Below are 26,151 nucleotides of genomic sequence, written 5' to 3'. Positions count from 1 at the left end.
TTTTATAGTTACAGATGTATGAAACGATACATTAAGAATATCTACATGTACCACCACCAAAAGAAACGGATTAATATAAAGTCTATCGCCTACAGTTACACACTAGTCAGAACATTAAAAAACACTGATTATTAGGCTACGTTGGTAATGTCCAGAAAGGAAAACACACGGACGAAACAAATGATTAGAAATAACTTGGAATATATAGATGAGAAATTCAAATAGATTCAGAGAATATTAAAGAAAAAAAACGTAGAAAGAGAATAATTACATTGACATAGAAAATAACATTTAGTAAAAATAATGCACACGTTTAGATTTGGAATGAGAGGTGGACCTGATTAGATGGAAAACCCTTTATTTCTGCCCGCGAGCAAGGCACGATAACCCCCCCCACCCTCCACCCTCCACCTCCAGGAGCATGCACGCTCAGTCAACTCCACCCACCTGCACACGGAACGAAAAAAGGATGACGAAACCAAATAATTTACAACAATATCACCCTCTCACGGATTTTGTGCACATGCTTTCCACGTGACACCACTGTGTACATAAGCAAGAGAAAAGGAATATAAAAAAATACAAAAGAAAGGAGAGGAAAATAAAAACAAAACAAAAAAAAGATTTCCAAAAAAGTATAAATACCCTGCAATAACCATTACGATCATATCATAGAAACACCAGCAACATGATATTAATACTCGAGGAGTTACAATCGCGTAACCTAGAGAGATGAGAATCAATCACTCGGAATGAAGAGACAACCCAAAGATTACCATTTACAGACGTTATGTGCTTTTGTGTGCGAATGGCTCGATAATATACTTAATAATAACATTTATTATTCTAGGAAATAGTATATAGTTCTAGCTAATAGAGAGACGGAGGGAAGAGGAACAGAAGCTGGCGTTTGTGCTCTTGTCTCTGTCCTCGTCGTTACTCAGGGTTGAGTTGACTTTGTTCTCAGCTGATTCAGACTTTTATTAATAGTAATATTATTATTAATATTGGTTTATGTTTTATATTGAAAACACATCAAGGATTTTGGTCCAAAACATTGTGCACTATATATATATATGTGTGTGTGTGTGTAAGTAAGTAAATATGCTTCAATTAAAATCTAATTGGTTTGTTAGAAACTTTCATAATTAATGATGTGCTTCGAGTTGTTTTTGAGGATTTTTTTCATTTAATTAAATGCTTTTGTATCTAACATTAGATTGAGATCATAGACTGTATATAAATATGAATAACCGCTTCCCTCGAGCCAGAGCCTGATCGGTACGGTCTGAGGGCGGAGCCACGATAACGATGCCCCGCCCACACTTCCTTCCTCCAGACTCAGTCACGTTTAATTAATACTGCTCTACCTCCACCAGTTACAAAGAAATGTTGGATTACACACTGAATTTATTTTAATTATTATTTGTTTTTCTTTTTACAACTCTCACTTTGCCAGGATCACTTTACAGAGCGGTTGGCATGGCAACGGGTAGTCGGCATTGGTGTCGCATCCTGTTTCTGTAGCGTCAAATAACAAACTTAAACTAAACTCACGTGCATCAACATTATATTAACTACCGAAAATCCTTGTATTTTAGTGTTTGAATTAGGCCCAAGTCCCACCCACTAATATGAAGGGGGTGGAGCTTATGACCTATACTGCTCTCCCCAGCCACCAGGGGGAGCTCTACGTGCTTTGGCTTCACTTTCCACCGTCCATACATTTATACAGTCTATGATTTCGAGTAACACGTGACTTTTACATTATTATTTTTTTTTAATCTTTTAATTCCAACTAAAACCTCCCGTCCCCTGAGTGTAAACTGAATCAACCCTCCCCCTCTTTCTTTCTTCCTTCCTTTCTTTCTTATTTTTTCCTTCTTTCTTTTATTTGGCAGCCCTTTGTGGGAGCACTCAACGCACGCTGCCTTGGAGCCTTTGATATCAAATGATCACCATCATCATAAGCAGTCATATGCACCCTGATATCAGTTTTGAGGAATTACATATCACACATAAAAAGTCCATCTGCAAAAGCACTTTCGTCGACTTTGAAGTTGGTTCTTTTTCTACTTTCCTGATTATTACCATAATTCACCTGTGATCTGCATGTAGGAAAAGTAACTATAATCCTGCTCTTACTTTTGATGTTTTAGAGGTTGCAGTGTAACTAAAAGCAGATACTTTGGAAAGATATATTAGAAAACTAGGATTTAAAGATGTATAATCATTGAATTTGTCAATGTAGGGTGAATTAATGCTCTTAATATCACAAATTATTATAGCATCTTGATTATTTTTGTGCATTTTACGTCCATTTGGTCATAGCGAAGCAACAAAGAGATTCAAAGTCGGTCGAATTTACTCTGCTCGGATGGAAATCATGTGGCGATATTTCACCAGAATGTGGCAACCGGCCGTGGTGTAATGGAGGCGTTTTGGGGGGTGGGGGTGGGGGTGGGGGGGTTGACACTTGAAGTCAAATGGCTGTTCCCTTCACAAGGACCGTGGTGAATGCCCATCTGTCACAGTAATTACCTTTGACACACAATGAAAAATAAATAGGCTCACAGTGTGGCAGCCTCCTGTGCTGTGCTGTGCTGTGCTGTGTGTGGTGGTAATAGGTTAGATATGGCTGAGGTCGCCCTCCTGGGACCAGAGGTTAAGTAGCTACCGTCGACCTTAAATTGTCAGTCGACTCATCACGGAGCAGCCCGATACTTGGCAGAATGTACCCGTGTGTGGCGCCTGCTTTTGAAAAAGCCATTTTGGTTTTTTACGGTTTACTTAAGAGCTTTGCAGTGTGAAAAGATGCCTTATCGTCGTCTTATCACTCGTAAAACACACAAGATTAAAGCTTCCTGTGTCTGTTTTTGAGAAACTGAAATTGGCTGCTCTCTGAGACTACTTGTGCATGAAAAGCGAAACCTCCCGAATCCTCGGTTGCGCCGTTGCATTCGAAGTCATGACCGAATTTAAGGCAGTTGTCATGAACTTGTTGCATGTTGGACGTCAGGGTTTCTCTTATGACTGCTTATGATTTCTAGTATTTATGGCAGCGTGGAACCTCAGGCTCCAGGACAGACACGTTGTAATGTCACCCGCACATTTTCAGCCCTTCTCTTCCTCCCTCCCTTTACCCTCCTGCCCTCTGAGGTCTAGTTTTAAACTGGCGTGGTTTTCCTGTTAAGTGTATCTGAGTTGCTATCCCTGTCCCTTTTGGCCGTCAGCCGGTCCAGGGTTCCCACGTTGCCCCGGTCTCTCTCCATGGTGGCTGTAGATATGGGGGCCGACTGGGACGGGGCAGCGGCTGACGTGGAGGTATTGAGCGGCGCTGCATTCTGGGAAACAGCCGCCGCCGCTGCCGCCGCCAGGTTGGACTTGGAGTGAGATGGGAGCGTACCGCTGCTTATCACCGCTCCTCCTCCGCTGCCGCCGCCGCCTCCACCTCCTCCTCCTCCTCCTCCTCCTCCGCTGCCGCCACTGGAATCTTTCGGGAAGTAGTTGTGGAGCTGGTAGAGCGTGGCGCGGTCCACCGTGCCGTACAGAGGTGGGGCACCACCACCCAGGCTGCCCAGCTTGGAGTCCCTGGACAGGGTGTACATGGAGATGTCTCCGCCCCCTCCGCTCCCGCCGCTGCTGGTGTGGTGCGGGTTGGGCAGCGTGGCCACGGAGAAAGGCGGCGCGGACGGCGGCAGGCTGAAGGTCTTGGAAACTCCGATGGGCGAGGTCTCCTGCGAGCGCGGCGGGTCGGTGGAGCGCGAGCTGGAGCGCGAGCGCCGCCGGAAGCGGTAGCTGGGCAGGCGCAGCACGGCGTGAGTGGTGCTCTTGAAGAGGTCGGTGCGGGAGCGGCAGCGCAGCTCCTTGTTCTTCTCGATGTAGATGTTGACGGCGAGGACGCCAACCATCTCGGCCAGGATGAAGGACAGGCCGCCAAAGTAGAAGGACCAGCCGTAGGAGTAGTGCCACTTCTTGTCCTCGTCCTTCTTGGGGGAGATGTCGCTCAAGGCTGCAGAGATGTACACGATCACTCCGATGATGTTGCTGAGTCCTGAGGAAATATAAAAGGCTGCTAAGTGCTCCTCGGAGACAGCTTAACCTGCAGCTTCATTAAACTGTTTTGCAGGCGGGGGTAGTGTTTCCTTTCAATTATACAGAGAGGAGGCAGGCACAATAAAGAACTCAGTCTCTGTACATCTTCTCATTATGATTGTGTTCGATAGACGTGAAACATTTAAATGTGATAAAAAGCATTTAAGGATGAATCTCTGCAGCAAAAACACAGTTTTTTCACCCACTGATCAATTTTGAGATTTTTTGCCATTTTGCTTCATTAACATGTTTTCTATCAAACTAGTTTTAAAAAAGTGTTCAAAATGCACATTTAGGAGTTCATTTCAGTACACTTTGTCTGTAACTTTGTCTAGTTTAGTCATCGTTCTACTGTGAGCCTGGTCTCTGTCTTGGTATATGATGTAACGTTGTGAAGCTTTTTTCCTCTTGTAGAAGTCTGGTCCAAATATGGTCATATACTTTCTACTGGCAACAAATCATGAAAGCAGAAAGGCTGATCTGAAGCTAAACTCTCATTGGTTGGTGTCAATTTCTGACAATGTGATTGGTTCTAAAACTTATCACTTTATCCATTATTTCTATTCAGGAAATCTTTGCAAATTAGTGCATATTTAAGAAGATAGCGCCTCATTTGTTTCATGTTGATATCTATTAGTTAAAACATTAAACCCTATTCACCTGTAATGTCTTGCCTTGAGCACATGCAAATCATGCAAAGCAGGCTGGGGCTATAATGCTACAGCACATTTCTCCGAGCTGTAAGTGGAGATACAGACGTCTCTGGCGGACGAGCTCACCTGCAGCCACGAAGAGAATCCCTCCACCGAGAATGATGTTCCTCTTGCTCTTGTAGAAGCTGCTGGAAGCGACGCACACTCCTCCCAGCAGAAGCAATATGGCGCTGAGGATGGGGAAGATGCTGGAAGCTCTCACCACACCTGCAGAAAACAGCGTGCACATCAGAATCACCGGCCTTCAGCCTCCTGTGGACTTTGCTGCATCTGATATGCGGCTAATTCTGATTGTAGTACAGTTAATGTGTTTCTTTTCTCGAGGTTCAACACCATTTGGAGGTGCAAAGTTAACAGCCTCGTGACACTCCAGGGAGAGAAGTGTTACCAAGACTCGCTGCAGCCGACACTATAACTTGGCTTAGGAATCCACTCGTCTGTCTATCTACATATTTAGTGTCGTGCATAATGTCTTCTGAGGCTCCGTCAAGACGGAGAGCATCAACTATCAGTTGCTTTTGGAAAAGAAAGTCTGGATTATGAACAGTTCTTTTATGAGCCCTGGAAAATCAAACTCAATGATTAATTCCGTTTTCAAAACTAACAAGTCATTAAGCTGGACGCGGCTCAGGAGCTTCGACTGCATCACATGAAAGACCCTCTGCAGACACCTCCATCGCATGCAAGATTAAAAAGCCGAGAAGCTCCATCTCAGGCGGCAACAGGAGGAAAAGCAGAGGCTTTCCAATCTCAAGGTGACTGATGGAGATGCGTCAGCGTTCGTTTGCCTCCGGCGTGAAAAGAGAAAGGTGCAAGACGCACCTCTTCACCAGCGTCAGGTGCATGGAGTTATTTTATGTTGGAGACGTTCACCTCCTCCACACAGCTTATTTATTTGACAGGGAGGAGTTTCAATTGTAGATTCTGTTGGATATTCTGACCATGGAGACAAAACCTGAATAGATTAGTGAGTCATGTGAACACCTGCCAGTGAGGCTGAAGTTTTAGTTTGAAGAGCAGAAAACAGCTGATAAAGACAAACTGATGCAGTAGATCAGTTTTTCTACATGTATCTAAGAAAAGCAGATACAAACAGATGCACCATGCGGAGTATTATGCATCATGCCTGGTGTGCAAGATGATTCATTTGAGGAATTATTTGATTGACAATTTAACCATTTAATTCAGTTTATCATATAATTTATACAAACATGACTGTAGATCATGTTCTAACTCTAAATTGCAAAATTTACTTCAACAACATTTAATATTATTTATTATTTTTACTATATTTAAGTCCTTTGTTTGCAGATAGGACACATTCTCCTAGCTTCATAAATTTACTCTCCATCTTAACGACAACAGTAACTTTGATGAAAAAACAGCGCTTTACATGATGCCTTCAGGAAAATTCCGAAATTTCAGCTTGGAAATTTAAGACTTCTGATATCATAGCAAGAAAAAATAAGTTTGGTATATTGTCAGTGTTTGCTGAACATTAAAATATGTGCAGCAGATATTTATTTTTAGTTTGGAAGCAGTGATTTGGAAGCATGATGCCTGCTGGAACCTTACAATATCCCACATTAACAAGTCAAATGCCACAATTCTGAGATACTACAAGCCCTACATATTGTACAAATGCAATGCTGCTTAGAAACTGGTGACTGGAGAAACAGATGGAAACTGATCTCAGCTCAGATCAGTTCTGGTTCACCGTCCGTGATCCATTTTACGACAATGAATATAGTTGCATGTTAAATCTTCTCTCATAAGCTATGGGCTGACATTAACGTTCAAATAAATGTTAACAACTAGATAAATATGCTCCGTTATTAGCACGTATCAGATGAACTGTGCAGCTTTCAGAGAGGTAAAAGCTTTCTGCTTCTGTCCAGACGTGAGAATTTAAGACGCCATCTCAGCCCGTCTATCAGAAATAGACTTCTTTATATAAAACACAGGAGGAGCTTCATGTACTTTGTAAAAACAGAAAAAGGTTCAGGGCCGTGTGAGCAGAATCTGCTTCCACGATGCAGCAGGATGTGAAACCTGAATCCTGAGCTGAGAATAATCCATTAGTGAAGGCTGTTCTTAAAATCTGTGGGAAAAAAAAAGAAAAATGCTTTCTGTACACCCCCAGACTCCCAACCCCATGCACCTGGGCATTTACACACACACACACACACACACACACACACACACACACACACACACACACACACACACACACACACACACACACACACACACACACACACACACCTTCAGAAAAGCTTTGCTTGAATCTGACATCCGTGCATTGATGTCCGCCCACCATCCCCTTCTGTCCTTTCTGTATCTGTGCAGGATGGAGACTGTGGTGTGTGCATGTGGTGTGTGTTGTTTGCTTCACTTCGTGTGTGCGTGTGTGTTTGTGTGCATTATCTAACGTCTCTACATGTGCTCGTGTGTGTTTGTCGTGCGTTTGCGTGTCACTCACGCAGCAGATACTCGGCGGCATCTTGGTCGTAGTCTGCGTCATCTGGGAAATGATTGATCTGGGAACACACACCTCTCTTCAAACCTGAACAAAGAGAAGAGAGGAGGAGGAGGAGGAGGAGGAGGAGGAGGAGGAGATTTAGGAAGAAGAACATGGGAATAAAATAGAGCAGCCATCGCGAGGAAGAGGAAAAAAAGACAGAAAGACAGGCAGAAACGTTAATTAAGCAGAGAGAGAGGTGATGAACAACTAGCTGCTTTCAAAAGATATTAAAAGACAGTGAGAAAGGGAAGAAAAAAAGGAGTGATAAAAAGTGATAAACATAGAGAGGATGGATAACTGGCAAGAGATTAGGAACGGAGTGAGGAAGACAGAAGTAAGGGATTTAATGAGGAAAGAAATATTTAAATCTATAGTATTTATTCTCCAACCACAGCAAAAATCATAATCTTTCTTTTTCTACTACTTCATGTCTTCCCCTCCATATCCTCCATATTGCACTAAACAAATAACAGCCTGTTTGTGTTAATGTTCCAGAGCACTTTTAGTGTTTATGCACACGGTATTTATTTGAGACATAGTGGCCAAAAACAGATCTCTCTTAACCAGGGAAGTTCGCCCAAACTTTCCCCATTCACACGTCCCTTAACCTCCTGAGACCAGAGCTTGAGTTTGGTTTAGTTTAGTGTGCAGCTTTAATTAATACAAGGTATTTAGGATCAGTAGAACCTGAGATGTATCAAAAAATGTATGAAACTAAGCCTCATCTTTCAACAGGAAGTAGTAGTTTTTTTTAAAAAAGTGGACACTGGGCATATTTCATTATTCATATTATAATAAAGTCACCAATGTGTGACAAAATATAAAACTGTTTATTTTAATTCATGTACATTGCTGAGCAAAGCCAGAACAATGAAGTCCCAACGTCCTCAAACAAGTACTTGCTAATTACCGAGGTTGTAGCTCGTTGCTGTTGATAAAATTAGTTATTTCATTTCAAATTACAAACGTTAATAAGCATAAATAAATAAGTTTTAACTGTTGAATTTGATGGAGTTTTGTTCCTCGTCCACTTCTGTCCCGTGATGCTGAATGAATCTGATGAAACACCCGCTATCATCTTTTTACCAACTAGTGTATTGACCCTTTGGTACCACTAGATGGCAGAATAAAGCGTCCATGAGGACAATGGGTTTAAATGAAGCAGAATAAGCTGCAATGAAACCTAAAACTTAATGTCCCCATATGAGGACGCGGGGTCTCAGGAGGTTAATGAATTCCACGTGACGTTCTACCAGACGAACACCATTAACCATCTGAAGAGTTCAGGAACTCACTTAAAACTGAAGCTAACTGTCATTAAATTAGTAATCTGCCCGACTTCTTCTACATTCATTTCTAAAAATCCAACACATTCTGTTGAATGTATTGTAATGTATACTCTGCTTGTATATACAGTATTCAAGAGCTCGTGTGTAGCAGAGGAAAACTGAGGCAAAACTTTCCTCTAATGTGATCTCATCTTTTATATGAGCTCATTATCGTGTTTAAAGCATGAAGCAGCCATGACATCATGGTGCATATTGTTTATAGCTGAAGCTGATTTTACTTGGGTTATCGCCTTTCAGATCTGCGTAACACTGAAGATTTGAAGGAGGTTTTAGACAGATGGCATTTTATTGGTGTTCTGCATTTTGAACTGAGGTTACATTGGTAACCAAGGATCTGTACCACTCGCTGGTTGCTGCTGTTCTCATAGTTTAGCCTGACTCGTTGAGATGTATTGGTCTTTGGCATCAATTAGACATAAGTGACATCTCCAAAAATGTAAGTACGCATCACAGATCGCAAGGGATGTGATTGGTCCACTTGGTAGTAGCATGTTTCTGCTTTAGTATTTGCTGCTTTTTGAATCTCTGCAATTTTCAAATTGATTGTTTTGGACCAATAAAGATGGAACACAGTGAGGAAAGGTTAACTGAGGAGGTTCAGAGATAGAAACGTTTAGTACAACTTGTTTGGGTGAAAGTTTCATTCACCATAGTTGAGACGAAGCAGGAAGTAGAAACAAAAATGAACCCAACCGGCAAAAAAGACACAGTGCTCTCATAAATTACAGTAAACTACATGTCCTGTAGTGCCCTAAATGAGCCTTAAAAAATGTTTTGATAGCATCAATAACCGGTTCCAGTTGGTTCAATTCAACGATATCATAAGCCTTCATGCTTATCAGTTCCACTTATCGGTTCTTTTTGCAACTTTTTGCGAGTTGTTCGCCAATCGCCATAAAACGAGAGAAGTAGAATCTTTAGATGTTTTATTAGAGATTGAAGCCGTCCAAAGTGGCTTCGCTTCACTAGAATGGACTGGAACAACATAACATGCAACTTATGCGCCATAATTTTTAAGCAAGGACGGCAGCACCATCCAACATGATGAGGCGTTTGTCGACAATGCGCGGCGTTAAATACAGAGTGTCATATGTTTGACAATCTCCTGTCAACAAGTCTGAGCAGAGCAGAGTTAGTGAGGATCCAGAGACAAATTTGTTTCTTACACAAGCTCTAATCTCTTGTTTAGAAACTCACTAAATCACGAATGCCTGCTTTTTCTAGACAAAAAAATTCACAGGAAGAATCCATAAAGAATCGATAAGCGGAATCGATAATAGCATCCGTATCAATGAAATCTTATCCCTACTTGAGATGCTAGCACGCAACTTATCTATTGGCAAAGGCACAACCTTGTCAACCTGTGCAATTTTATATCATATTAATGTCACTTTTTACATTTTTCTGGAATTATTTCCCTCATATTCAAGGATTTTAACAATCTGAGACACATGAGTACACTTCAACAAACTCAATACATCTGATTAAATATAAATATATAAGGTTATGATATAAAGGTTAAAGAGCTGAATAAGAGAAGAAACTGAAGCAAAGTGATATTTTGCACCGTTTGCTCCAGTATGTGTGTGTGACTGTGTTGGTGAGTAGGAGAACACCTATTTATGTCTCTTCTGATTATACTGATGAGCACAATGACCTCAGCAAGACCCGCCAGTGACAAACACATGAGAAAACACAAACACACACAGACTCAGAAAGGCTTCCCTGGCTTTAAACGCCCATGCACCACATGTACCTTCCAGGCAGCAGATCCTCCAGAGCCCAGAGTGGGTGAGGGCCCCGGGGTCTTTCTTGTCCTTATTGTTGGAGTCCTCCTGGGAGGAGTTGGCCGTGCTGTTGCAGATGAACGCCCGGGCGTACAGCCAGTAGTCCGTACCGATGGCCACGGTCATCAGGGCGAAAGCTGCGAACGCTCCCATGGTGGTCAGCAGCACCTGAATGCCTCGCTCCCACCACACCATGGCCGGGCGGGGAAGGAAGCTGATATCTGACGAGAACAGAGTCAGAAACTCAAGATGAAGCTCTGTAAAGTGGCCGCAGGTGACTACGTTTACAGCTTTTTTATGCTTCCACACAGAGCGGTATCTCAAGCTTCCCCAAAAGAATCACAAATCACAACGTCAGCCGTACAGCTGCGAGCGGCTGCTTCAGGGACCATATCGGGCGCCAATCATTTCTACAGCACTTAATGGTTAATTGCTCATTTAACAGCCCATCCTACGGGAACATTATCGAGGAAAAGTTTTCTTAACGGATGTTTTGTACTCTGTTGAAGCTTTATCTTCCCACGCCATCCTTTGTTTCGTCTGCTGAGAGGCTTGATTTGATCTGATCTTTATTTTTCTCCAACCATCAACCCATAAAAGCAAATACAAGTTGCATCAGTTTCCAACAATGTAAAACAATTTCATGATAATAATAATGATAATTATCATCTAGTTCGAGAAAGGACAGGATGAATTTAAGCTTTTCTTGTCCTGTCGCCTCTATATCCGGTTATTACGCACAAAAATGAAACAAAAATCATACATTATTGTTCTAAACGTCCTAAACATTAAACATAATTAAGAGAATTTCTTTGTAAAATAGTCTAAGTTTTAAAAATTGTGTGATGTTATTGCACATTTTCTTTCACTCCTCCATATCATTCCGTATTTTTTTCCCACATTTTCCCACATGTTTTTCTATGTAGTAAACAGATTGTGGGTTTTTTGAATTGTAGTTGCCCTCTTAAATCATATGAGTTGCCACTTTTTTCAAAAACTCTTTGAATGGTTTTTGGTAAGAGGTCATTCCAAGCTTTAAATAAAATGTGAGCAGTTTTAAAATGTACTACATCTGGAAATTTCAGAGTGCGTGAAGAAAATAGTTCAAATTCGATGAGGCCCGTGTTTACAGCAGGCTGTAAGGGACTTACATAAAGTTTTATTTATTCAAGAAAATGGTGAAATTTGGCATCAGGGGAACTGAGCTGAACTGGCAGAGAAGCTACGTAGAAAATAGGCAACAGTTTTTCCAAATTAGGAATCATAGCTCCACTGGCTGAGAAATCAAGTGTGGTGTACCCCAAGGATCAACACTAGGCCCGATACTATTTATCTTATATATCAGGGATTCATGAAATTCATGAAATTATTATTATTATTATTATTATTTTTTTCTGATGATATAAATATTATTTGTTCTGGTGACGATTCATATGTGAGATGATTAAACTTATAATCTGGGCTGACATAAACAAATTGTCACTCAATTTGGAGAAAACAAAAATTATGTTATTTGGAAGATGTAAAAATAATATAATATAATATTAATTATAATAGTTAATGAAACTATTAGTAGAGTTCAAGAGACAACTTTTCTTGGAGTGATAATTCATGAAAAAATCTGCTGGAAACCAAACATACAGTAGGTTGTGTGCGCTCCAAGCTGCCAATTATTCTTTTGTAATATCATATTTGAGCCACTGTGTCGAAGTGTCGGGGTAAATACCTATAAAAAACAATCTGCAGCCTCTGTGTATAGCACAGGAAAGAGCCATAAGAATAGTTTACAATATGAGATACAACAATCACACATCCTGAAAGCTTCAGGATCTGGTAAAACTCAAAACAGCTCAAATAATCTATGACGCAAAAAAAATATCTTTTACTTTACAACAGACTTGTAAAGATTTAACCTTTAACGTACAGCAACAAAGTTCAAGAATCAAAAAAATCTAAAATCCATGTGTATCTCTGCTTGCAGGGTTAAATTAAGGCCTAGATTAGAAGATGAGGTTAAAACTAGTGAAAAGTGTTTTCTTGTTTTGGTTTCGTTGTGTTTCTACTGAGACACTTTAGTTATTTTTTACTTCTACCTCATTCTCATTTTATTTTATTATTTCGTTTTTATTGGACAAAATAATTTCCCTGCAGGGATCAATAAAGGTGTTTGTCTTGTTAGGTGTTAACTCTCGAACATTTCCCAATAATCCAATTCCACTTTATTTCATTTCACTTAGTTGGTTCACGCTGGTGCTCAAAGGTTAAACGCCACATTAAAGATGAGGAACCAATTTCTGCATTGCACCTGGTTCACGATTTATGCATTAGACTGTCAAATATTTATGCAGTAATCAAAATACTGTCCCTCATGGGGAGTGTGGGTGACTGGTGGGTTTGACTCTTTCCATTACACACCGTGTAGCAGGGAGAGCACTGGAAAAGTTTTAATCAAGGAAAATATGAACAGCGCATAAAGCCTGGAGCTAAGAACAAAATGCCGACTGCAAAAAAAAAAAATCATCAAACTACAAATAACGCTTCAGAAACCTGAACACATGGAGGAGGAAATCTAAATAAAAATAAGGTTTGGGTTCTTGCATCGATCAGCGGCTGAAAACCAGCGCAGGGAACGTTTGGAGCTGATGAAACCGGTTAAATTCCTTCCGACGACAAGCGAGAACGGAAGACTGTGATAATGGTACACATTGATAAAAACAGGAGGGTGTGAGATGAGAGGGGAGGCTGATGAGACGAGGGGAGACGAGTGGAGGGGAGGAAGGAGGAGAGACATAAATCTAAGCTGAGAGGTGAACAGCGAGAGGGACGACAAGAGGAAAATTGAGATGCAACACATCTGCTGTGCTTCAGGAAACAGAAATGGAAGTGGAAGGGAGGAATGAGTGGGCGTGGGGGGGGGGGGGGGGGGTACTGTTCTGTAACTGTAGGTCTACGTTCAAACAGAAAACAGTCACAAATTGAGAGGTTAATGCAAACAATCGATGGCGTGACGGGGAGGGGACGTGGATCCCTGTGTGGGCTTTTACACTGAAAGGCTAATTCAGCTGTTTCCATGGCAACGCTGATCCCAAAAATACCAGAGACCACGGCTACTTTGACCCTGACGAGTGACCTGCCTGCTGGAATAAATACGCAATAATAAAGGTGAGAGGACGGAGAGGACGGAGGGGACGGAGGGACACGTCCTCACATTTATTCCCTTTACCGAAGACGTCAAACGTTTCTCTGTCTTCACATTCGTTTTAATGAACTTGTTCCAGTTCTTTTAAACTGTTGCACTGTGAATCAAACTGATCTGAAACCAGTTTGATTTCACCCAAACATTTAGTTTTTTTGTTTGTCGTCGTTTCATTTTCTCTTGTCGCAGGTTTTCTGTAAATATCTAGAAAAAAAATCTGAAATTTAAAATCTGGAAGATGCTCAGACCGACCGAGCATCACAACGCGGACGACTTGGGTTTGATTTGAAGGAAATTATTGAATTAATTTAAAACTATTTTTTGCTCATTCAAGTAATGAAGCAGGATTAGAAATTTCTAAAAAAAGAAATAAGATTATAAGTATTAAATGTTTGGAGATGGAAAACCAGAATAAGTTTTTGTTGATCGAGTGATGAGAATAAAGTTACTTTTATTTAAATAAACTTAACTCTTTTAAATCATAGTTGCATTGTTACTATTTTCAACTCACCTAAGTATTTATCTTGTATTACATTAATATCATGTAAATATAGATAATCCTGTAATTCCAGTTTACATTTGCACCGTATTTACTTCACTCTTTCAGTCATATTTACTTCGTCCATGGACACTTTGGAAAGTTAAAACATTTACAGCATCTAAATCTGAATCTAAGCATTTTTTAATTTTTTCTTTCAAAATCTTTGTTCTTGTCTTGCTTATTTCTCTAATAAATGGGATAAAAATGTAAACTATAACTCAAACTTGTTTGAGTGAAGCTGATATGTAGCATAAAGGAGTGAACTGCTTTAGTTGATTTAAGGAAATTCTAAAATTGAATGAATTTAAAAAATTTTAAAAAAGCAGGATTAGAACAAAAAACACGATCAAAGATAAAATGAAAATATAAAATGTAACAAAAAACTCAGTGAGATTAGTGTCCAGTCACTTTTTATTAGTTTTTTTATTTATGTCAAAGTTCCAAATCTTTAAATCTAAGGAATTTAAATTTTTAATTTAAAAATAAAATCCAAATATTTGAAATATTTATTTCTTTTATTTGACTTGTGTTTCAGATTTTCTTTTTTTGTATGTTTGTTTTTTTTTTTTATGTCAATAAAGTTGCTCCAAATGGTAAAGTCATTGTGAGTCGAACTATATTTGGTAGCAAATTTAGCTTCTCTCTCTCTCTTGATATAGATATATATATATATATGTATATATATATATATTTGCGTTTTCTTTTTTCATAAAATCTGTTGAATCTACATATTTTCAAAAAATATTAGGAAAAACTAAACCTTATCTGAGGGATGCTAACACCTAGCAGGTCCAGGCCTGGACCACGTTAGTTTGATTAAAGGAAATTACTGAATGAATTAGGTCAATATTTACTGACTTATTTGACTTGTCACAAATGCTTCTCAAAAAGGGGCTTTTCAAAATAAAATGTTTCGTTTGTTTTCCTGCACTCGTGTTTTTACGGTAAAGTTCACGGTGAAGCCCCCCCCCCCCATCCAAATAACAGTCAGAGAGTCACTAAAAAGCATCACAGTCTGATCAGTATCAGTAACGCAGCTTCTTCTTCTTCTTCTCCACCGACCTGTCTGACACAGTTACGTAATTGTTGTAGGACGTCCATAAACGGTACAAAATACGTTTATGGAAATACATCAAACCCACCCACGCAGCTTCATGCTGGAACAGTTCAAAATAAGAAATCAGTTTCCTTCCGGCTGCAGAAAATTAAAAACTAAACTGTGCTGCATCCACAGCGAGAGGAGACGCGGACCTGCGCATCCCGGCGGCACCGGAGCCGGACGGGCTCCAGGAATTCATGGAACTCATTCAGGCAATTAAAGAGGAAACAAGCAGCTGTTCCTCGTGCACGGTGCACGCACACACCGTGTAATGCAAACGTGGAGGCAGATTATTTCATTATTTCATTTCATTTTCCTTAAGCCTTACGTCCACATATGTCACCAGCCCCCTCAGCCACACGAACAAGCATCTAGCTTAGTTACACAAACGCCAGCGCGGATTAACCGTCTGTTCACATCTGCATCCGCTCTGTGTGTGTGTGTGTGTGTGTGTGTGTGTGTGTGTGCTTCATCTACATGAACATATGTCACTCATGCATATAACAAGTTGTGCAGGAACACACATGTGTGTCTGGTTGTTTGTGTGCAGAAGTGTACACATGCACAGCTGTTTATGTGTGTGTGTGTGTGTGTGTGTGTGTGTGTTACCTGAGGGCATGTTTCTCCCTTTTGCCTCCATCTCCTCTCCCCCCTGCTGCTCCTGCTGCTGCTGCTGCTGCTGCTGTTCTTCTTCTTCTCCTCCTTCCTCGTCAGTGAAGAGCGCTCCGTAGCCCCGGTCCGAGCCGCCTCCATCCACCGTTTATCCTCCGCTTTTCTCTTGCCTCTTCCTCTCTTCTTCCTTCCTTCCTTCCTTCCTTCCTTCCTCCTCTTCCTCCTCGCCCTGCTCTGCTTTTTTACCTTGAGGACTCCTTCGCGCCTTTTCCACGAGCTGCTGGGGCGGACACTTTCCTGCTCGCCGTCCTCCTCTCTCGTCTTATTGAATTGTCATAGCAGGCATCTTCGCTGCGAGGGGAGGCGAGAGAGAGGTGAAGGGAGGGGAGGGTGAGGGTGAGGGTGAGGGTGAGGAGGGGGAGGGCGGGGGGCACATGAGAGAGAAAAAGGAGGATGAGAAGTTGAGGTTTTGGGGTTGGGGAGGGGGGGTCGGGTTTTCGATTAACAAACGTGACATGAGTCTTGAAGACGCAGGACGAACATGTTTTCTACCTGAGGACGAGGGCAGTTGAGGAAAAACAAACAAACAAACAAACAAACAAACAGTAAACGACCCCCCCCCCCCCACACACACACAGACACACACACACACACACACACACACACACACACCTCCAACCCCCCCCCTCCCAGTCACACAACAGAAGCTGGTTTGCCTCCACAGACAGAGCGAGATAAAGCAACAGAAAAGAACAGGCGATGCGAGAGAGCGTGCTCCATCCCATCGCCATGGCAACAGTGAATTCCAAAGCCTATGGTGGAGCTGGTGAGTGAGTGAGTGTGTGTTTTTTTTTTTTTTTTCCTGTGAATGCGTTTGTAGAAGGGTGGATGTAGCAGCTGAGAGGATTTTGTTGAGATAAAATAATAATAATAATAATAATAATAATAATAATAATAAGTGTTTGAATTCCACTGGTGGTGCAGAGGATGTCATACGTGACACGTGAGGATTGAACATTCACAGGAGAGATGACAGACTTGTGAGTCATTAGCGGCACGGTCACGGTGTCTCGGTGCGTTTCATCCGTCCAACTTTCCTCCTCACGAGCACCGCAACTGAAACGCACAACGCAGCCTTTTCTCTCAGCCCACGTTCTGATGAGCACAAGAGAAAATCCCCCAACCAGCATCACCAAAGCTCACATTAGGTCAGGTTTGGCTGTTTTTTCCTGTTTTTTTTTTTTTTTGTTTTTTTAATCCTCTCCAAGCTGCAGGGAACCCCAAAAAAAACAAGTCGACATGAAAGGCACCAGCAGAAGCATCAGCGGGGGATCCCGAGTCGTTCCACACATCTAGAGGCGACTCTGACCACAAATCCTCGTCTGAGAGCTTGAGAGACAACAGCAGCCCTTTGTTCAGATGTCTGAGTAGCTCCAGCAGTTGAACACAGAAGCTGAATCACAAACCTCTGGCAGCTCACAGGAGTCATGGCTGAACAAAAGCGACCCGGGGAGTCCTTACGACGCTTTTGTTGTCTGATTTGGTTGTCTAAATCGGATTAACTTTTGAAAATTATGAGAACATTTCATCTACGGATGCCAAACATATTTAAGTTATAACATCAGAGTTAACTGCTAGATGGCAGGCCATATAGCTCCATCTCCATCAGCGAAGACGAACTCCAGACCAGTAGGTGGTGATAGAGCACAATGTGGTGATAAATGGCCATAATGCTGCCGTTCAACACCAGAGAGAAGGAAGATCAGCGAAGAAAGGTCAAGCCATGGCGAAAAGAAAACTCAACAGCCAACCAAGCATCAACCTCCAGTTGCAAAGAACTGCAGTTCATCGAGTGGCCACTAGAGGCTCCAGAAAGGAGCAAATCCCCATTGACCGCCATGTTAAAAAGCTCAACTTTACAGCGTTATTAAACATGTTTACAGTCTGGTACAAAAAATTATTTTGGTCTCAATAGTTAATTTCACTGTTCATGACAACTGTATATTTTTCTAACAAATTTTTTTATTTTTTAAAATTCTTCCTGCTTTGAGTGACAGGCGTTAGTGGAGAGCTGGGTGGGCAGGTCTCATTCTTTGGTACAGCCCCCCCACATCCATATTTGGAATATCCATTTGGCGGAGTGAAGCTCATCCAACATGGCGCCCACTTTGAGCTTCATTTTCAAGGTTCAGAATCCAGTGGGTGACGTCATGATGGGTTTGTTTAAACAGTCAATGTAGTTTCTCATTAAAAGAGAAACAGTCCTACCGACTCTCTAGGGGCGAGGAAGAACAGCTATGCAGGAAAAATATTGATATTTGAATTGTAAAAATGAACAAAATAGGTTCTTGTAGTTTTGTTCCATCTCTTGCACTTGAAAAAAAAAAATCAAAGTATGTGGTAATTGAAATACTGTAACGTTTGTTGGTTCAATTAAGAACAGACATATGCACACGTTTTGGTTTTATTTAAAATATCATTTTTGTCATATATCTGGTTAGAAAAGTTCACAGCCCTATGTGCCCCCTCTAGTCGTATAAGTTGTACATCCTCGGTCTAAATGATTTCAGTTAGACATTTTCAAGTGTCACCTCCTGTTTTCTGCAGTTTGATCCAGCTTCAATCAATAACTAGCTTAGCCGTGTGTTTTTAGCGTCATGTAGAGCAGTGGTGGTGGGTGCATCAGTTGGACGTACACCCCCTGGTAACAGTAAGATGGATGTAAAGTAGAATTAACACCTGTTGCTCCATCTAGGTGTAACTCTACATTTGGCACTAGTAGGCGTCAATTCTGCACCTCCTGACGACGCAAACTGCAGAAGCTGTGATTGGTCTGATTGGTAGTAGCGTGTTTCTGCTTTAGTATTTCCAGCTGCTTTTCCAGCCCCTCAATTTTGTAACTGATTGTTTTGGATAAATAACGATGGAACAAATGGAGGAAACGTTCACAGATAGAAACGTTTGTAAGACTCAACAAATTCTGACTAAAGTTTCAGTCGCCACTGTTGAAAATAAAGCAGGAAGTAGAAACAAAAATCAACCTGACTGGTAAAAACAACACAGCGCCTACTACTGTTTGGGTAGAGGTGTTACAGAGCCAGCCAGACTAGGTTACAGCATCCACTCCTACAGAGCCTTAAATGAGCCTTAAACCTTAAACCTGGTCAGATGCAGGTATGAAGTGAAAAGTCTTGACCAGTGCATCTAATGTACAGACTTAATCAGTGGGCATTCACAGCTGCAAGAGTAAAGAGACGCCACAAAAAGCCTCTGGAAAAGGTGACAGTCATTTCCTCACAGACTCAGACTGTCTGCAAGGCAGTCAATTTTAATCTATTCCTTGGTGCAAACGTAAGTTAAGATAAAGTAAGTAACCATAGCAACAAATCCAATTTCTAAATCAGGTTGCGTCGAGAAAAGAAAGCGTTCAATCTTTCTATCAATCTACCGTGCACACGCTGCAAGATTTGAAAATAACAGCTCGACACACACCATGGGTATTATTCAAAGTCGAAGCTTTAAAAGCAGCAACGAGCAGAGATGTGTGAAGACTACGTGAGTGTGGATGAGTAAACGGTGCAGAGACCGGGTCATCATCAGGGGACTGGAGGCGAGAGTTTAGCCGTCAGCCGCGCGCCGGCTAACAGTCGCCTCATGTGTTGGAATGCAGTGTCCTCGTAGACTTGTTCCCTCGCTGGTTATTGTGACAATACTGATGTAATTCTCAAGATTTTAATTATTTGGGATAATCCCAAAAAAAAAAGCCTCAAGTGATTCAGAGAATTACCAGAAAATCTTGGTCAAACCTCAGAACAGAGTGAGGTCAGAGCTGGATTCCTCCTGTGATATTAACAGGAAAAACTGGCCTCAAAGGGAGAGCGACTTCCAGCCCACAACTTTTTTGCGGTTCATGTGTTGATGGACAGAAGCGTAACAGTCGTCACACACTAAACAGCTTTTATTGGCTGGAAAACCATCCAATCGTGTGCAGAAGTTTTTTTTCTCCTCTGTATCTGTTGAAACACCCCAGAATGATATGAGATGGGCTAAAGACGCCAGAAATATGTTCTTGTACACCGGGGTGCGAGAACAAAATGACGTCATTTTAATGCCGTCAACCAGGCAGAGGCTTTTTCTCGTGTGATGTGCGACAACTATTCTGTGATTGGCCAGAAAATGTGAAGTAGTTGGACAAGAAAAGGCAGTGATCACTAATCTGTGTGGGTGTGTGCTGAATGAACGGCACGATCAACATCCCAAAATGATGAGAAAAGTACCTGTCATCGTCTACCTCATGCATTTCCCACAATGCTTAGCGTGTGTGATGTACGCTGCAGTGGGAGGGGCCTATGAGGACCTGAACGCTTCTGGTCATCAACAAGAAGAAGAAACAAGAATAAATTTCTCATGGCGTATGTAACAAGCATAACACACTGAGCATAAATCAATAAAAAAATAAATAATGTGTGTGTCTCCAGGGAGAAAATGATTTTACAGCTTATTCCAGCTTAAGGAACCCCCAGTGATGTGCTGCATACTGCCTGCTGCCTTCGATCTAGGCTGGACATCTGGTGTCTTCTTGTTGGTTGCTAGCTGGTAGCTAACTGCTAGCCTGCTGGTTGGTTTTACAGTTGGACTGGGCTTCGAAATGTGTTTCACCTGAGATTCTGGCACAAAGGATCATAACATCTTATCCTGTGTCATAATGAATGTAAAATATGTATCTTCTTGACCTGCCAGACCAATCAGATGTGACACAGATTAAGTCTGGCTACACCACGCTACTCACAGATACAGTTTCCGTCCTTTAACCAAGATTTTGTTGTGTCAAAATGTTGCGACACATAAATGACGTTGCCTGATTACTGATTATGAGTTGCTAATATGAATTACTTGGGGGACAACTGCAGAAAGACATATTCTCCAGAAGAAGGACACCGGACCCCGAGGGTTCCACACAACGTTCTGCTTCCATTGTCCTGATGCTCACAGAAATATTCTAAAGCAAAGTCCTTTTTGTTTCCCTCTGTTGAAACTCGAGCAGTAATGAAATCTAAACGGCATGTGACCAGACTTACGATAAGAACTGAATGTGACTGCTAGGGTTGGAGTTAGGCTAATTCTTGCTACGAAGTCAGTTTAGACTTTAATGATCCACGGAGGAAATCACTTCGTCACCATAGCTTCGCTGCAAATAAAAGTAAACGTTCAAAACCACAGGAAAGATAAATAAAAAAAAAAGATAAAATAAAACGAGATGAAATTAAAGTAAAATAAAAATGAGCAGTGTAATCAAAAAATGTACGAAATTAGCATTATGGAAATATACAAAAGTAGTTGGCAAAATAGTGTCCAAGGGGATGTGGATGTTTGGTTGGTTGCATAGCAACAGTGGTTTGGATCATGTCGTCATGGTGTTTCCATTCACTGTTTATAATGGTGTTTCCTTATTGGCTGAGGGAGGGATGTAAATTCAAACAGAGCGTGTCTGTCTGTAGAGTCCTGAAGCCGGGCACAGACGTACTATGGTCCTACTGTATGAACGATGTCTCCAAAGCTCTCATGACACACTTCATCTGAGTCCCATCAAGTGCACACAGTCCATCTATCCTGCTGCCGAAGACCTCACTTCCCCCGTGAGCACAGACGGCTCCTCCACCACCAACTGTGGCATTCAGAGCACTTCTTCTGAAGTTTAGCTCACTCTGGGCAGTTCAGGGGACAATGCTAGCAGCGCTAGCAGCCAATAGCAGGAACACACCAACAGACACAACGATCAAACTCCACAACCAACAACCAACGACACAGCCAAAAAAACAAAAAGACAAAAAAACGACCAAAAAACATTTGATTGGTTCAAGTCACATAAAAAACAAGAACAAGTCAGACAAAAACACAACCATTAACACACTCAGAATAACCTAAACAGGTTACTCTTCATGGAGCTACTACTGACATGCAGCCACTGTTTCAGGCACATTTTTCTTTTTTAAATAAAGTGTAACATCTGGATGTTCTGTCTGTTATATGATAAACATTAAAAGGCTGCAGCGCAGTAATACCAGAGCTGCACGATTATGGCCAAAACGATAATCAGGACTATTCTGATCAATATTGTAATCACGATTATTCATCATGATTTTTCATCACGATTATTCATCATGATTATTCATCATGGTAGGGAAAAATCTGTGCTTTTATCGCATTACAACAGTTGTCATTGCAACATGAAACTTTAAATTCAAATAAATGCTTAATAATGAAAAATAAAATTTACCCAAATGGTTGTCTGGGTGGCTGATGAACAGGGAATTGTGGGTCAGACACTCTGCTGCATAGAACTTGTTCTTGTTTCACGTCACTCGCCCTAAATCCAAAACAAGAATGACTTGCTTTCATTAGCACACCAGGTAACCTGAGGCCTGAGGCTTGTTATTTAGGCAGCTTAATGAAGCCTTAACCATGTGTTCACCCCCTGGTGGCTGGCTGACTACTGGTTGATTCGATATGCAGCAGAACCCGTATTTAAATGTAAACATCGCCAACGACCAGATTCATTTAATCATGGCAGCCAAAATTCAGTCATATCTCGCCGACAGGACACAGTTTGGTCAACGCCCCTGGTCAAACATGGCGTGCCTCAAGGCTCTGTCCTTGGGCCTCTACTTTTCACTATCTACATGCTCCCCCTCGGTCAGATCATTGGCCGCCATGGACCCAAACTGGGTCTCCTCTCGGCTCTAAAAGGAAACTTCTGGATCACTGGCAGGAGCTGTTCCAGGTCCACGGTAGAAAACCCAAATAACAGGCAGAAATCGAAGCTTTTTACAGCAGCAAGTGAGCAAAAGAGTCCATCCACAAAATAAATAAATAAATAAAAAACAAAAACGCTGGCAGACGCTGGCTGGAACTCTTCAACACCTCCCCCCCCTCCAGGGAATGTGGATAAGCTTGTGAAACTTTCAGAGAGTCCTTCCTGAAAACCCCCCGAGGAAGAATTTTGCTCATTTAAATGTGTCCTTGTTGGTCGGGACTCACCAACACAGAAGAGAATCACTGTCATATCACATCTAAGACGTGACTCATCACCTTTTTCAGTTTCTAATCAGCAGCTTGAGTTTCTGCTCGTCGCTATTGCATGCACCGAAAAGATGAATATTTCTGGCATAATCGGATGAGACAGTTGCAAGATTTGTGTGTAACTGCGGCGTCGTCTCATTGTTAGTCAGCGCATCAGGACGTGTACATGAGAACTGATGTGCAGATACAGTAGAGCATGAGTTAATATCCTCATCTAGATTCTGCCTGTGAGTGCGAATGAATGGTCACATTTGAGAAGAAACTCTCCCAGATTGCATGTGCATGTAGATTTTATTAAAAACTGAACAGAGTTGGTGCAGCTTATGCAACGTGCATCACATGTGTGATCTCTGCAAAATTATTTAAAGTAATTACACAAAACATTTTGTTTAATACCAAATACAGAGAAAGGAAATATGTGATCGAGGTCCACAGGCTAGAAATAATAGTTTTGCTACTACTGTAAATCTTTGGGATGGCCCATCTGGTGGTCGCTAGAGGAAGTGCAGCGGAAAACCTTCCAGTTTTCATCATGATTGTCCCTGAAAGCCCCGCAGGAGCCCATAGGAGGTCTGCAATCAGTGACAACAAACCAAACACAAACAGGAACTCAGACGTTGTGATTTTGTGCTCAGAAGCCTGAAAATAAACCTGTTCGTTCAGACTGACAGCGCTGGGGGAGGAGGGGGGAGGACGGGGGAGGACTGGGGAGGACGGGGAGGGGGTGTTCCTGCAGCTCAACACATGTTCGATGGACTCGCTGGCGGCAGCACAAACACGGAGGAGGAAAAGTTCAAGGGCGAATCAGCCACGCTGGGCATCATGAATGCAGCCGTGGTCTGAATCCTGCTGTGAATACAGAGCAGACGCAGGGACGTGGACAAACCACAGCAGCTCGTCCAAACATTATGACGGCACCAAAGAGCAGCGGAGACCAGAGGTGGAACGGACCCACTTGGGTTTGATGTGTGAATCACACCATATGTATGTGGACATAAAGACTGAGGCAGGAACGTCTCATACAGGCTGGTTCAGACTGGACCTGTTTGAGCTTTATTTTAAACTTCATTTTCATTGTGTAAATGGACAGAACCATGTTGTCCACATTATAATGATAATAAACCAGGTTAGTCTCATTGAGATATAAAATCTCTTTATCAGGACAGACCTGGTTAAGAAAGCAGCAGCACATACAGTTTATAAAACAATTAAACAGATTAAACGGTGCAATTTCATGCCCTAATGAAGCCACCTGTGATATTTATGAGTAGCCTCGTGTTCTACACATTTAAACATCGTAGTTTAACCGTTCTCTGTAGGTCATTCATTATCTGTGCATTTCAATACTTTGTGTATATATCCCAGCATTTGTATATTTTTTATTCTATTTTATCTTGTTATTTATCTTTTATGCAGTTTCACTCTTTATGTATACGCTGTTGCAACCTGCAATTTCCCCGTCGATGGACAAATAAAGGTTTCTAATTCTAATTCTAATTCTAATTCCAAGCAGATGGAGCAACAAACATTAACACCCTCATAAACAGCCCTGTCCTGGCTTTAGTGATGTTCATAATGTGAGTCTTCAGACAAATTATATATATATAAAAATATTACTTTATGTTATTTTCCAAAGCCAGAAATGTTTGACACATTTGACGATAAAATTTTGACTGTTCATTGACATTACTAAAATGATTTAATGAAAGTCTTTGGTTCTAAATGGAGATAAAATAAAATATTTTTTGATATATTTGTTTAAGTCAAACACTGATCTGGTGCAGACTACAGGTGGAGCAAAGCAAAGTGAAACTCAACAAGCTCATTTAGGATCATTTTCTTTCTCAGTATTCAACACACAGACTCAGAATCTAAACCCAGACTGGAGCCAACGCTCTGCACATCATCCCACACATGAAGGATCCACACTGGCTTCTCACAAAGGACAGACGATGATGCTGCCATTTAAATAAATAAATAAATAAAGACATAAATGGCGTTATTTAACATGGAATCAAATGATCCATATTAAAGACTCTGTGTGAGATAAGTTGATGGTGATGATGAAGCTGTGACATGTCTCCTGTCCCTCTAAACATCCTCCCTCTCATCCCTCTGTTCTGTTCCTACCTGAATAAACGTCTCCTTTCACCCGGAGCTTGGTCCGTTTTAAAGCAGCTTAAACACGAACCAGTGCGCGGTGATTTGATCCACGGTACAAGCTGTACATGTGCTGCGCTCCTCCGCGGCTCTGGGCATGCGCACACTGCTCCAATTGATGTCATATAATTAAAGACGAGAGAAAAAAAGAAAAAGAAGAAGAAGAAGAAACCAGAAAGCTCCGGATTAGTGACGGTCGTTTAAGCAATGATATCGATTCTAGTTTTACTCTTATATTTGCAAGAAGAACTTCTGCAGCCAGTGAAGATGGTCACAGAGTTAGAATGCGCACATCATTTTTTAGGATTTTGTGTCATTTTTTCCTGTTCGCGTCATCTGTGTCTGTGGACATGTGATGTGTGGAGGCTGCAGGTTGAGGAAACAGCTGCTTTATTATTAGTTTTTTTTTTTTTTGCAGTTTAAAAGTGTAAAAAAAGTGTAAATCGATGTGAATCGATTGATTCACATCGTCAGAATTACACAACTTTAAAGTGCAGTAGTGAGGCAAAATAACGTGTTTGTCATTCAGTGGGAGGATGGTGGAAAAAATCTAAATCTGAATCTTTTAGCCTTGAGTTAACCTGAGCTTGACTGAAATTAAAATATTAGTGGTTTTGTAGGTTTTTTAATAAATAAATAAATGTACTTCCTTACAGATTAATTACAAGGCGCCATCATGAATTACCTGGAGGATGGTAACTTGTAGCTCACTGATTTCCCCAAAGTGCCTGAACTTGAGGCACCCAACGCAGATTAAAAACAGATTCTGATAAAAATATTAAAGAAATCGTTTTTAGCAGCAACTCAAGTGGTGCATTCATGCGCCATAAACCTCTGAGGACAAGACGATCCAGTACCATGAGCACAGGGGCCCCAAACTGAATAAATGTTCATATAAGGACAGAATTACTCAACTTTGTGCAGCAGGACTGGGCGTATCGATACAAATACCGATACTATCGATACCAAGGTGAGTATCGGATCGACACTGGGAC

The 26,151-nt window shown here is 41.4% G+C and overlaps 1 protein-coding gene across 2 annotated transcripts; it reads right to left on the bottom strand.

Moving 5' to 3' along the window:
* Window positions 1–1,866: 1,866 nt before the first annotated feature.
* On the bottom strand, window positions 1,867–25,269 carry LOC125020479 (voltage-dependent calcium channel gamma-4 subunit-like). 2 transcript variants are annotated; one of them, XM_047605836.1, is made up of 6 exons: window positions 25,127–25,269; window positions 15,914–16,267; window positions 10,438–10,689; window positions 7,291–7,374; window positions 4,875–5,015; window positions 1,867–4,054 (listed from the first exon to the last, which is right to left on the bottom strand). In XM_047605836.1, exons 2-6 carry the CDS (start codon window positions 15,942–15,944, stop codon window positions 3,168–3,170), a joined length of 1,395 nt encoding a protein of 464 aa, XP_047461792.1. In that variant the 5' UTR covers window positions 15,945–16,267; window positions 25,127–25,269; the 3' UTR covers window positions 1,867–3,167. The 2 variants fall into 2 exon arrangements, with proteins under 2 accessions (XP_047461792.1, XP_047461791.1); XM_047605835.1 differs by having other exon boundaries at window positions 15,914–16,262; window positions 25,127–25,246.
* Window positions 25,270–26,151: the final 882 nt, after the last annotated feature.

Source organism: Mugil cephalus, chromosome 14, assembly GCF_022458985.1.
Source record: "Mugil cephalus isolate CIBA_MC_2020 chromosome 14, CIBA_Mcephalus_1.1, whole genome shotgun sequence".
Taxonomy (NCBI): Eukaryota; Metazoa; Chordata; class Actinopteri; order Mugiliformes; family Mugilidae; genus Mugil; species Mugil cephalus.
This window is presented reverse-complemented; position numbering and strand designations above follow the sequence as displayed.

Coding starts and splice junctions, on each gene's coding strand:
- LOC125020479 (XM_047605836.1), bottom strand. CDS start 15,944: ATGGAGGCAAAAGGGAGAAACATGCCCTCAG. Junction 10,690..15,913: donor AGGGAGAAACATGCCCTCAG/GTAACACACACA, acceptor TGTTCTCGTCAG/ATATCAGCTTCCTTCCCCGC. Junction 5,016..7,290: donor TGCCGCCGAGTATCTGCTGC/GTGAGTGACACG, acceptor TGTTTTCTGCAG/GTGTGGTGAGAGCTTCCAGC.